Source organism: Amphiura filiformis, chromosome 4, assembly GCF_039555335.1.
Source record: "Amphiura filiformis chromosome 4, Afil_fr2py, whole genome shotgun sequence".
Classification (NCBI taxonomy): domain Eukaryota; kingdom Metazoa; phylum Echinodermata; class Ophiuroidea; order Amphilepidida; family Amphiuridae; genus Amphiura; species Amphiura filiformis.
The window spans coordinates 27,319,983-27,333,982 of NC_092631.1; the positions used below are offsets into that span (position 1 = coordinate 27,319,983).

General features: G+C 35.1%; 1 protein-coding gene across 1 annotated transcript in view; it reads right to left on the reverse strand.

The window, feature by feature from the left end:
• Window positions 1-3,896: 3,896 nt before the first annotated feature.
• Window positions 3,897-14,000, reverse strand: part of LOC140150095 (zinc phosphodiesterase ELAC protein 2-like) — a 28,600-nt gene continuing 18,496 nt past the window's right edge. Inside the window, exons 18-24 of the mRNA XM_072172100.1 lie at window positions 13,607-13,645; window positions 11,579-11,694; window positions 10,778-10,880; window positions 8,738-8,858; window positions 8,128-8,206; window positions 5,950-6,094; window positions 3,897-5,350 (exon numbers count right to left, since the gene is read on the reverse strand). Of these exons, the coding sequence (XP_072028201.1) occupies window positions 5,195-5,350; window positions 5,950-6,094; window positions 8,128-8,206; window positions 8,738-8,858; window positions 10,778-10,880; window positions 11,579-11,694; window positions 13,607-13,645 (759 nt within the window). The 3' untranslated portion in view covers window positions 3,897-5,194. The remainder of the gene's footprint in view (window positions 5,351-5,949; window positions 6,095-8,127; window positions 8,207-8,737; window positions 8,859-10,777; window positions 10,881-11,578; window positions 11,695-13,606; window positions 13,646-14,000) is intronic.

Here is a 14,000-nt window from a genome sequence, read left to right on the forward strand (position 1 = left end):
CAATTTTAGCAAAGCTTTATCAGTCGAAAGTGGTAGTCTGATAAGGTATTGGACTAGAAGCTTGTGGGTTTGAATCCCATGCCGGCACATTTCCTTGCTTTTTGTCAGGTGGGTTGTGTGCCGGCCGGGATTTCATTGATATGTTGCCTAGTTTAATTGTAACACTTTGGGTTGGTTAACTTTTCTCTCTTCCAATCAATTCTTTTTGAACTACTGTATAAGTGGTTATTTTCGCGTACAGTTATTTTCGCGAATTGGAGTGAGAGAGACATTTTTGGGATTGTTATTTTCGCGATTGCCTAGTCTTGCCCTATACTTGCAATACATTTCTACATATATTCGCGGATGGCACTACATTCGCGAAATTCGCGAAAATAAAACCCTCGCGAAAATTACCACTTATACAGTAATTACTAATTACATTTTGTTATTTGTATGTCATTTTGTGGGAACAAGCTTCCTGGTACAATCAATAGTGGAATAAAGTTTAATTTATTGAAAACAGAGTGTGGATGTGTAAACTGAGAGTATCATTTTGTTTTGTCAATTTCAAAGTTGTCCATGAAATCAACAGCTTGTGTGACGGGAATCAGAGGATGTTTAAATACATTCCCATAACCCAATCGGGTTTATATGTCTGCATTTTGTACACATGTACAGTTGAAAATACCTTGCATTGGGATTGTGTGCAAATATCTGGTGTTTTCATCCTTTTATTTAACATTCAAAACATTGAGACTGCAGTGGGACATTATGAATGTTTTCTATAAGAAAATCTAATTTAATTTGATAAGTCTCGACTATCAGCTCGTTGGCTGCAATTTTAAAATTACCATTTTGTGTGTGTGGTAATGGGGACTTTGCCTTTAAATTGATCAAATTTCCCAATCATAGTGCATTGTAGGAATGCCTTTAAGCCTCCTCTGGAATAGTCTGGTATTACTTTGTCTTCAATGATTCTTGTGCCATGTGGCCTGGGACTTCACAGGCAGTCACAGGCTATAGTCAAATGCAGCAAACCTTTGATGGGCGCGACTACCGTGATGTTGCAAATTCGGAGCTAACAACGCGTACGGCGCACATTTCATTCATAAATTTCCACTTGGCAACAGCAAATCGCCTCAGCAGCCAATCAGAGACATGTGCGTCCAACGCAGTAAATATGTGATGTATACGTGCTCGTCAAAGGTTTACTGCATTTGATTATAGCACTGATTTACCTACTTGCCAGTGGAAAGGGATTTCTTGTTGACTTTCTCATCCACTGGGCCTTGCCTTATCACACACAAGCTATCAAGAAACCTACAAATTATATATATATATCTTGTGGATTTTACAAGTATGTACTTGCTATTTATTCAGAATCTTTGTAAAAATCTTCAAATATTGTTCACTACTCCATTCCATTATCAACCAATAGTTTAAATAACTTATAAACTATCAATATTTTTAAATATTGATTTTATAATTATGATAATTGCAATAGAAGTATATATGTTCTGAACAATAGAAAAAATAACCTTGTATAAAGTTCATAAGGTGCTTGATATTCTCCTCCACAAAATCAGTTGAGTTTTTATGTTCAAACATACTACTCCATTCTTTTATCAACCAATAGAGGCCGTCAGCGTGACGTCATATGCAGCCATCTTGTGGTACACGCTGTGATGGTCGTTCGATCTCCATGCATGAGCAGCAAAATCACCGCGTTGAGGCGCGATAACAGCTGCGTGGCACGCTGCGCCTTGCGCGTAGTGTCCGACACATGAACACACAGATCATTTGTACCCACAAGATGGCGAAAGGCTGACGGCCTCTATAGTTTTAATAACTTAAACTATCAATATTTATATATTTTTAAATATTGATTTTATAATTATGATAATTGCAATAGAAGTATATAATATGTTCTGAACAATAGAAAAAATAACCTTGTATAAGTTCATAAGCTGCCCAATATATTTCTGCATAAAATCATTTGGATTTATATGTTCAAACATATCTGTGATTAATTTAAAGGCAAGCATAAACAATAGTATGAAAATATGTTGGCCAGCTCAGTGTGACGATTGCAAGATAAACAAATTTACTGTCTATGAGTAATGGTTGAAATAATTATAATACGAGTTGAAAGATGGATTGTTCCCTTTTTACGAGCTGGTACTGGGAGTGAAATGGAACAAACCTTTTTTCCCTAAGTGATTATAATATTTCTACCATTAGGTCCTACACAAATTGTGACCCATCACATCGAAACACGGCAGTTGTCGGAAACCCACATATAAAGATAATAAAGAAAATGTGCCCCGAAAAATAAAGGAAGTAATAAGGAAATTGAATTCATTTGTCCCATAAAATCAACATTCTACATGTGACATCAATGGATGAGGTGTCATTTTAAAGCTTAAAAGCAGTCATTTAGTCTGGTAAAGAAACCTGTAAGTTCATTTTTGACGACAACTGCCGTGTTTCGATGTGATGGGTCACAATTTAAGACAGTTAATATTTGTTTTATATCACTCATAAATACTATAAATTTTCCATAACCATTTCACTTCAGCAGAATACCAAGTTTTGTCATGACATAATTCATACTTACTTAACTACAACTAAATCAGAGAGTCATGCATGCATACGGCACTCCAAGAAGCAACCTCTTCCCTGCTTGTGCACATCACACATACTAATGGTGTTGGTTGATGGTAAAAATTGAACCACCACCCAACAAATTAAACTGTCTGTAATTTATTTATGACCCCATGAGTGATATAAAAAAAATGGCCAAATCTTGTAAAACAATCACAGAATTATTCAGGTATGTACAATGTATGAACAGATATTCAATTAAGAATAAAATTTGGACAATCTTCCTGTATGTCCTATTTTTGCACCCATAATTAAAAAACAACTTTAACTGACCTGAGTTAGTAGGTTTATTTGCTGTAGGAGTAGTGACGTAACAGGATTAATTACCATAGCAATGGTTCAAAACCATTTTGAATGTATTGCCCTGCACTTGACACACAATGTACCTCTGCATCGTACCATTGATTATCAAAGAACAAATTTGTGAGGGCCCTCAAACATTTAAGATCATGGGCCCAAATAGCCCTCAGAAATTCTGGCTTATTTCGAGGCCTGGATATAATGTTCTGTTTCTGATGTACATGAATATATTCGTAAATTGCTTCCCCAATAGAGACCCGATATAGATGTAATTGATAGCCCATGTTTGCAACTGCTTTTACAGCCATAAAAGCGACCATCGGACCATATGTGACCGTACAGCACGAATGAGCCGTAAATGTCCTCAATTGTATTCTGAGTTACAGTGTAAAATGGGCATGAAGGTCGTATTCATTGGTACCTCAATTTGGTGCTACGTGTACCTCATTTAATGAGATACACGTAGCACCAAATTGAAATACCTATGAATATGACCTTCATGCCCATTTTACACTGTAACTCGAATACAATTGAATATATGAATACAAAAGCCACCTAAGTCCATACTTAAACCAAATTGAGTTAAGCATGGGAAAGTGTTCCTTTACATAGGCCTGTCATATGTATGAAAGAACAACTCAAATTCATCCTCTGTGTCTATTGAGCATGTGAAAAATAGCATGTATGAAAGAATCACCCAATTCCATGATTTGAGTCTTGTAACGCATTGATTAAAATCCAGTATGTATAAAAAGTCCACTTGTAACACATTCATTGCTAGAGAGTGACATTTGAAAAAAAATGGGTTTAATAAAGGAAAGTGTGTGGTTTATATTACATGGCAGAATGCTTATCAACATTATACATACCTGTGCGCTTTATTTTGTATTATCTTACTAGTGGTAATCTCATTCTAACATTGTTGTCTTTGTATATGATTCAAAAACCACCTAAGTCCAAAATTTAAAATGAACCCCACGAAGTCCCTGAAATGCTAATCGTCATACCTAATACAGGTTAATCCACTCATTTGCACGTAAAACTTACCATATTGACCAGGTAAATCTAACTGAAGGAATTAAAATGATACACAGGTTTTTCTCTCAAAATCACTTCCCATGGACTTAGGTGGCTTTTGTATTCATGTATTCAATTGAGGACATTTACGGCTCATTCGTGCTGTACGGTCACATATAAGAAGGCATCATAATAATGAGTAATTTGCTGCACAGAGTGATTTTCATTTACTACTTTTGTATATTAAGTCCGGAGTGGGGGGGGGGGAGCACTTTTATTCCGAGATAAATCTCATGCTCATTATGGACTTTCAAAATATATCCTAAACATGTATTTTCTCAGGGTTGCCATATGACCCAAATAGTATTTTGGTAGCATTTTACTAACCAAAACAGCAGAAACAAGGTCCTGTCAAATTCGACCTGTAATGCAAAAGTTTTTTTGACACCCTAAACAATGTATGTGCATAAATCAATCAATCAATCAATCTTTATTTTCATCAATCTCATTACAAACATTATAGCATTATTATATACAATTATTGTGTATTAACAAGATTTGATGAAGGTAGGTACATCACAAAGGTAGGTACATCACAAAGGCAAATCATTTGCCCATGAAAAACTATACCCTTGCATGAGCATTGAGCATGGTATCCACCTCAGAATTCAAGTGACTCTTTGCTGAATAATTTATTAAAATTGGGAGTTTCTGATACGTAAATATTGTTACATTGACCTCTTTTAAAAAGGATGTTTCTTGACAAACAATACATTTTACGCATCACACATGTACACTGTATTTGCACCTACAATCAACTGCACACTGGGTAGTTTAGTAGTGAGGTGCAACTTGCTGTGCACTCACAACAGGTTACACAGACTTGTGCTTATGAATATATTCACATGATCTTTGAACAACGATGTTCACATTATGCAACTTGACTCCTGATCATGAACCAACACCGAATAGACGGTATACAATACAATGTCACTCATGACAGACTCATCATCATTTAAATAATATTCTATCCTCAAGAAGGCATCAACAGGGAATTGCACATACAACAAGCATGTGCCATGTGGTAGGTACAAATGTGATCTAGCACCCTATCTCTGTCATTAGAGACTCAACATGGCTGTCATTTCAATTGTTATACCATTCTGGTTGGTTTATTGCATAGGGTCTATAGCTTCTGCCTCTTTGAGAATGATCAGTATATGGATGTACTTTAAGATGACTTTTCAGCCAGCTTGGCCAGGTTTTCTAGGTATTCCCTCTCTTCTTTCTTATGTCTCTGTTTCATCATGTCACTTATCTTGTCAGCAAATAAATGGTTTAAGACTGGCAGGAACTTGGGTAAGATTGGTAGCTCTGAGAAAGAGACCTGTACATGACAAAAATGAATGGTTATGATTGGTAGGAACTTGGCCAATATTGGTAGCTCTGATAAAGATACCTGTACATGACAAAATTGGACGGATGGTTACATGTAATAGGGCAAAATTGAACTATGCCCAGAAAATACAGTAGTAGATTAATCGATAAAACTGACCGACTAATTCACCAACTGACTGACTAACTATTTGAGGATTTGGCTGTCTGACTGATTTGCTGATTGATTGATTAAAATAGGGAACATTTAGATTTTCTTAACTTATACTCAAAACTGCATGAATCATCAATAAATAGGATTGGCTGATTGATTAGTTGATTGTTAAATTGATAGGGCACAATTAAATATTCTACACAGAAAATACATGAATCTTTGATTGATTGGATAATTACTTGTCAACAGTATACCTAGATGTTAATTTTGATACATTTAGAAGTTCTTACTTCGCTATAAACTAGCCATAATAAAATAAATCATATAATAAAATTTGTTTTTGCAGCCTGCTCTTAACTGGCACAAATCAGGCCTTTAACAACATTTATAGATATATGTAGAATACAAAAAATACATTGTACAGCAGTTTCACTTACTCTCATGTTATCATATGTGATGCCAACTTGCCCTTTGACCTCAGATTTGAAATATGGAATCCTCATATAGCGCTGGCTGAAGTGAGTTAGCAATGTAAACTTGGCATTCATTCTATTACCAACATCAATTGCTTCTGATATCATGCTGCAAATAGAGGATAACAATAACAACATTAATGATAAAATTATTGCAAAAAGTCCAAATCAAAGCAAAATATAGACAAGGGTTTTACACAGGTTAGCTCAATTTTTTTTGCTGGGCCCTATATGGGATGTTATTTATTACTCACTCATGCATTGGTCTTGAGCAAATCTAGGTCACTAAGTACATGTACATAGCAGCCTCAGGCCCCAAACTTGAGGGCCCTTCATGATCTGGTGATAGTTTCAGTAGAAAGGTCAGGGCTCTTCATGATCCAGTGGTAGTTTCGACCCCAGAGGTCAAATGTTGAATGAAACAAGATACGAATAAAGCTCACTATAATGAAAGATAAAAAGACTAGTTTGCGTCTGACGTCATCTGTCAATCAAACTCCGAGCACGGTTTGTTTACAAGTGTCGTGATGATATGAGTTGCTGAACACGGCAGTAAAACCGGTCATTTATTGTTAATTTTGCACCATCAAACATACAAACCATCTCAAAAGTTAGGTCTTTATAGTAGGAAACTTTCTTAACCGAAGGCACCATGTCCACAATGCCTAGAAAAGCTGCTTTTTGCCTTGTAACAGTACGTAATTTTCAATTTTTCGCCATTCACTGCTATTCCTTTTCTCCGATCAGCACCAGCCAGATGAATCGACCTTACTTATACACGCTATTAGCCAATCAAGGATCGTAGAGAATTTTATTGACAGTGACGTCAGACGAAACTAGTCTTTTTTATCTTTGTCTTTCATTATAAGCAGCCTCAATAAGCCTCAAACTTGGCAGGCAGATACATGTGTCTTGGGGGCACTTTATGATCCACTGGTAGGATCAACAGGCAGATAAGAGTGAAAGCCTTCATGTTCAAGCCTACTTTGTAGTCCCTTGTTGATCAATAAATATATATGCCCCTTCTGCACCATCCCACAAAACACAACACATCCACAGTGACTGCTCTCAACCCAGGGTCCAGCTCCAACAGAATACTGGTCTTGTTACATATACATGCAGTAGTATACTGCGCCAATAAAGCATCCTTACATTCGGAAAAATATTCACAGTTTCAAAACTGAACAATATTGGGGTAACTTTGGTGTTTTTTTAATAGATGCATTATCTAATCCTGCACATTATGACATCGCATTGAATCCAATGTGACCTTAAAGGGGCACTTCGTGATCCACAGCCTCATCCCCCACTTTTCTCAAAAAAAGTTGAGATTTTTATATCACTGGAAACCTCTGGCTACATAATGTTTATGTACAAAATATTTCTTGCAGATTAATTCGTTTAGCAAAGATATCGTGAAATTTGAATTTCGCTCTGGTGCACCAGAACGAAATTACAACGCTTTGTCTATGGAGCAGTGTAATACACATAATCATGCATAACTCGCAAAGCGCAATATCGGAATCAACTGAAATTTTGGGAATATGCTTTTTCGTGGATATGTACTGAAAAATGTCATAAAAAGAGGATGCTAGGATCACGAAATACTCCTTTAAGAAGTAAAGTTACAAGCAATTGAATAGACGAATGTCCAGTTTTAAAAGTGACAAACTGGCCTATACAATGCGCAAAAAGATTCCAACAAGGGCAACAAAGAGACAATACAGTTTCTTCAATGAAGCGTTATTTAAAGCTGTTTTTTACTTTTTTTACTTCTCTGTACTTTTCATAACTTTCATTTTATTTGTCAGTTCTTTTGTTTCAGTTTTCTTTTTTTCCTTTTAAAGCCAAACACATAAATTAGCCATTCACCACTCTGAAACCAGATGTCTAGTCTGTGGACTTTTGAATAGGCCAGATTGTCACTTTTAAAACTGGACCTTCGTCTAATCAAATGCTTGTAACTTTGCTTCTTGAAGTCACATTGGATTTTTTTGTAGTGTCATAATGTGCAGGATTAGATAGTGCATCTATGAAAAAAACAAATTTACCCCAATATTGTTCAGTTTGGAAATCATTGGATACTTTATTGGCGCAGTATATCATTCAATTATATATATAATTTCCCTTCAATATTATTACCTGTGTCTTTTTTCAAAGGCTTCTTCATTCATGCCGTCTTCTAGAGTTGCCTCGTGGATTAATACATCAGCATTTTGACCTGAAAACAAACCAAAATAGAATATGCAAACTATAACAACTGGACAAAAATAATAGAAATTTGATGAGGAAAATTGTCCACTTATAAAATAAAATGCTAACACAGTTATAGTGTATTAATCCATGCCCCTTATAATCTGGCCCATATTTTTGCGAAAATCCATAAATTGCACAAGAAAAAAGTTCATGCAGATGTTGCAGTCTAAACTTGCATGTTTATCTTGCACAAATGATCTGACATGAAGGTATTTGTAAAATATTCTGATATTGCAATAGGCTGTTTACTGTGCAGTCTCCTGACTAAGCACACTTCCAACCTAAGCTCTATGTTGAACTACAATATGGGAATTAGTTATGAACAGAGATGAGGGGACATAACAGCTTAGTTACTCACCTACTTGACTAATTTAAGTGATGGCATGCAGTCTCCTGAGTAAGCAAGTTTCCAACCCGAGCTATGGGTTAGTACCATGGCATGGGAATTATTACTTATGAACAGAGATGAGGGGACAAATCAGCTATAGTTACTCACCTACTTGGACTAATTTATGTGATGGCATGCAGTCTCCTGAGTAAGCAAGTTTCCAACCCGACCTATGGGTTAGTACCACAGCATGGGAATTAAAACAGTGACGCACTGGAACTGTGTCAAACTGAAAAATTTACACCACAAATAGAATTTTAATGATTACTCTGAAAACTTTTATTTGCATCCTCACTCTCAGAAGAATGTTTGAAAGTTCACTGTTAAAGCCATATTATAACATTTCTGTAAAAATAGATTAGTATTTATTTTCCATAAAATGTTAGCTTTTATACTGTCAGATATGTCCCCTTTTAATTTTGAGCCGAACAAATGAGGCAAAGTATAGAAAATTGGAATTAACTACTAGAGCCCATGCATGGTAATCCCGCGGTTGTAATACGGTACAATCCTTGGGGTGTGTGTGTGTATCCCGCACGCAGTGTACGTACTGTGCATACGTGTTCAACTTATAATTCCATTGTAATAATAAAACGCCGGTTCCATCGTTTTATTCAAAATCTCAGATTTTGACAAAACTGCAGCACCTAAAGTCTTGATTTTTGCAGAGTATCTTTATTGACTATAAAGTACATTACAATCGTGTAAAAACCAGAATTAAAGAATTTTTTGAGGGCGTTCTCCTCAGCAAATGTTATAATATGGCTTTAAGGGATCTAAAATGGCGTTTATTAACGTTTTAACAGTATTTTTGTGGGACATGAGAGCACCTCAGACCTATCGAATTGCATTCTGAATACTGAAGCATGTCTTTCTGATATCAAATAATTTTCATTTTTGAAAATCACAATATAATACAAATTTTATGACAAATTATAAAAATTTGATATTTTTTTCAAATTTTGATATATAACAGTCCTCGGTAAATTATATAAATCTAATGATATATTCTTAAAGTGTATGTAGCAGGGAGAAAAAGTCGACGGTCAATTGAAAATTTTGACCTTTCATATTGAAGATATGGATTTTTTGGTGTTTTGGTGTTTTGGGAAAAAAAATCCATATCTTCAATACGAAAGGTCAAAATTTTCAATTGATCGTCGGCTTTTCATTCCACATACATACACTTTAAGTATAAATCATCAGATTTATAAAGTTTACTTCAAGTACTGTTAAATATCAAAAATATCAATTTTAATGATTTGCCATAAAATGTGTATTAAATTGCGAATTTCAAAAATGAAAATTATTTGATATCAGAATGACTTTCTTCGTATTCAGAATGCAATTCGATATGTCTGATGTGCTCTAATGTCCCAAAATAAATACTGTCCAAACGTTCATACCCCAGCCCTTAACTAAACTAAAGCAAAGTGATACATAAAAAATACAGATTTAAATGAAATGAACACAATAAATGTTCGAACTAGTTGAACTATGATAATCCCTATTCATTCCTCACTGAATAGATTCATCAGGTTTGTAGATATACAGATTAAATAAATTTCGTTTGCACAAAACCAGAAATTTACTCACGATTGACGGTTTAGTCTATCATGGGCGATAGACATCTTCAGAATGATGATGGTAGATCCTCACCACTGCCGGTTTGCCGGATCCCGACCGTAGATGGTGTATCAGCCAGGAGAGGATCATATACGTGACTTAACCATCATCATTCTGAAGATGTCTATCGCCCATGATAGACGAAACCGTCAATCGTGAGTAAATTTCTGGTTTTATGCAAACGAAATTTATTTAATCCCTATTCATTCCTGTATAAAGCAGGAAACTAACTATCCCATTACTCAGAATAGCAATTTAGCAAAAATATCAAGGTATCATTTACAAAATAATCCATATCTTGAAAAGTATTGATGCTATGTATATAATTTTGGTATCATTTTGAAGCTTATTGACCTGTGTTTACATTTTTATTCAAATCACGGAATGTCAAAAATGCAACTTGTTCCTGGTTTTGTCAGAATGGGTCACATATTCAAAATTGGAAAAAAATGAATAATACTTGATCAATTGAAATATTTATCCAAGATGAAATTGGTCACCAATAAGGTTGCTGTACATTACCTGTGTCAGGCCCAATAATTCCAATAATGATTTCACATGAGGACTGGGAGAATTCCTTACAACATCATTCTCAAAATAGGACAAAGCTCTCAAATCGATAAATCTGAAGAGCAAAACAGAAATGGAAGCTTACAAACAAGTTATGTTTTTGACTGTATTAGCTAATTTCTGATAAATTTCATATAATATCAAATGTCTCTTTTATGTGTTTACAAACGATTAATAGCTATGATGAATTTCATTGGATCCAATTGACCGCTGAGAAATGTTTGAGGGCATTGGAACCTATACCATTGATGCAGAACAATATTAACATAACTTTAGTCCTGGGTTCTATGGAGATCAGTGCTGCGCATTGAATTGAACAAAAACAAAAAAAGAAACAAATAAATGAAATATTACAAAAACAATTTAAATAAACAAATAATTTTTTTTAAATCTCATAAGGTGACATTATAGAGCATGTTTAGGCTTGTGTCAAACCGCTATGCACAAATTGCATTTTGCTCTGTGATTTTTACCATCACTAAATCAACTACCAGCATTTGTCTCTCAATTACTGTAACTGCTATAACGATACATGCATTACTCTGAACTTGTTTCACTTAGGACTATGACACATTGGGCTATTATGACACATTAGTGGGCTAATTGACATCCATATATTTAATCTCTCACACAGGAGGTGCGGATTTCAAATTCGGTAACCTCATTTGAAATTAGCCCAATTTTTACATGCTAAATAAGATTATAACTATTACACACTCAAAGCCAATATATAGAGTTACTTTTCATACATACTTGATACTGCGCCTGAATCTTAATGGTTCACACTCGGCATCGTACATAGCCAGCCAAGGTTTCAACGATGTTGGCCCAACGATGATCAATTTTCTGTCGGACTCTCCCCTCTCATCCTGAAAATAGAACAGAAAATTGTACAGAAGATTCTAAATATTTAGTTGCCGATCTTTTCCCTTTAGACCACCCTCGCTATATAGGGACTAAAATATTACTTTTGCATCAAGGTTTACCTTTGCATCAAGGTTAAACAGTTGCCAAACACTTTGGAGTCAAGGTTTAGGGTATTTCAAGGAGGGCAGGCCTTCAATAAATTAGGGAAATTATGGGGTAAAAAACAAGGTTAAAACAACTTTTTGAAAACAAGTTAAAACAGTTATTCTGCTAGTAAGTTTTTGTCGCAAAAACAAAAATAATTGGAAATGCAAAAAACATACCTTCATAAAATCAGCATCACTTCTGTCACATGAAAACATGATTAGATGAGTGGAAAATGGCAAAGAATTCGCCATCTTGAATTAATGTGGAATTGCGTCACACATTAAAAACTAAATGCGCTTGAAATGCACAGTACGCAAGCATAAATTACTGTCAAAACGAGCGTACATCAAGCACTCGTGCTAGGGGAACGTTTCGGAGCAGGCATCACTTTTTACTATGTACTTTTTACTAGGTCTATTTACTTTGTACTTCTAGGTGGACAGACTATAGCACAGACATCTTCTATTGGGCTATTCCAGTTAAAATCCATACGCCCCTATGGAAGACATGACCTTAACCTCCCACACAAATACTAGGGAGTGTGAATTTCAAATGGGGTTACATGAATGGTTGACTATTTGAATTCCACATGCCCTGACCATGACCTTAACCTCCCACACAGGGAGTGAGAATTTCAAATGGGGTTACCTGAATGTGAGACTACTTTTGAATTCTTTATGGAAGATTAAGGTCATGTCTTCTATAGGGGATGTATGAATTTCAACTGGAATAGCTCATTGGTTTTACAGCTTTATTCCGTAAACTGCTAAATTCCTCAATGGAGTCTTATACTTGGAATGAACACAGCTGTACTTGATCCAACCGTGATCATATATCGGGTATTTCAAACTACAATGCGAATGCATGACCTTGGATACAATGCTAACCAATCACGATTGTGTTGGATTCACTTCCGCGTTACACGCGCACAGTCGCACACACTGGCATACATCGCACAGTACAGGCAATAGGATTTTGCCTGTGTACAATGGCTCTTAAGGGCTGGGGTATGAACGTTTGGACAGTATTTATTTTGGGACATTAGAGCACATCAGACATATCGAATTGCATTCTGAATACGAAGAAAGTCATTCTGATATCAAATAATTTTGATTTTTTGAAATTCACAATTTAATACACATTTTATGGCAAATCATTAAAAATTGATATTTTTGATATTTAACAGTACTTAAAGTAAACTTTATAAATCTGATGATTTATACTTAAAGTGTATGTAGGTGGGATGAAAAGCCGACGATCAATTGAAAATTTTAACCTTTCGATTGAAGATATGGATTTTTTTCCCAAAAAACCAAAAAAATTAGGTCTTTTGGGAAAAAAATCCATATCTTCAATATGAAAGGTCAAAATTTTCAATTGACCGTCGGCTTTTCCTTACATACACTTAGATTTATATAATTTACTTGAGGACTGTTATATATCAAAATTTGAAAAATATCAAATTTTTATAATTTGTCATAAAATTTGTATTATATTGTGATGTTCAAAAAATGAAAATTATTTGATATCAGAAAGACATGCTTCGTATTCAGAATGCAATTCGATAGGTCTGAGGTGCTCTCATGTCCCACAAAAAATACTGTCGAAACGCAATAAACCCTCATTTTAGATCCCTTAACTGTTTTTCTTCTTTAATTTACATATTAAAACAAAAGCAAAGCGAATCTTATAGATCCAACACATTTTTTAACAGCCTCTAAAAACAACTTACTTATCATGGCATAAAAATGAATAAATAATACTCACCATTATCCTGTTCCATTCAAGTACAATTTGAATTAAACCCTGGAAAGAAACAAAATCAAGAAGAATCAAGTTGATTCCAAAAGTTGCACAACTGTGACAAAGTTGCTACAGTAAAATTAAGTATTTCTTTGCCAAACTGGAACACTATGAATGCTATAAACACACGCACACAAACACGCCTTACATTGCGTATACGCTTAATATGCTACATGGACGCAACGCGTATGTTCCAGTTTGGCCAAGAAATACTTCATTTTACTGCCATGATAAATATACACACATAAAGTGGATATGACAAAAAGATGAAGCCCCTATATAGGGACCTGAGTGGGGACCTTAGTGTGTGTGTTTAAAGGAAATCTGTACCATAAACTAATGGCTATATAGTTGCAGT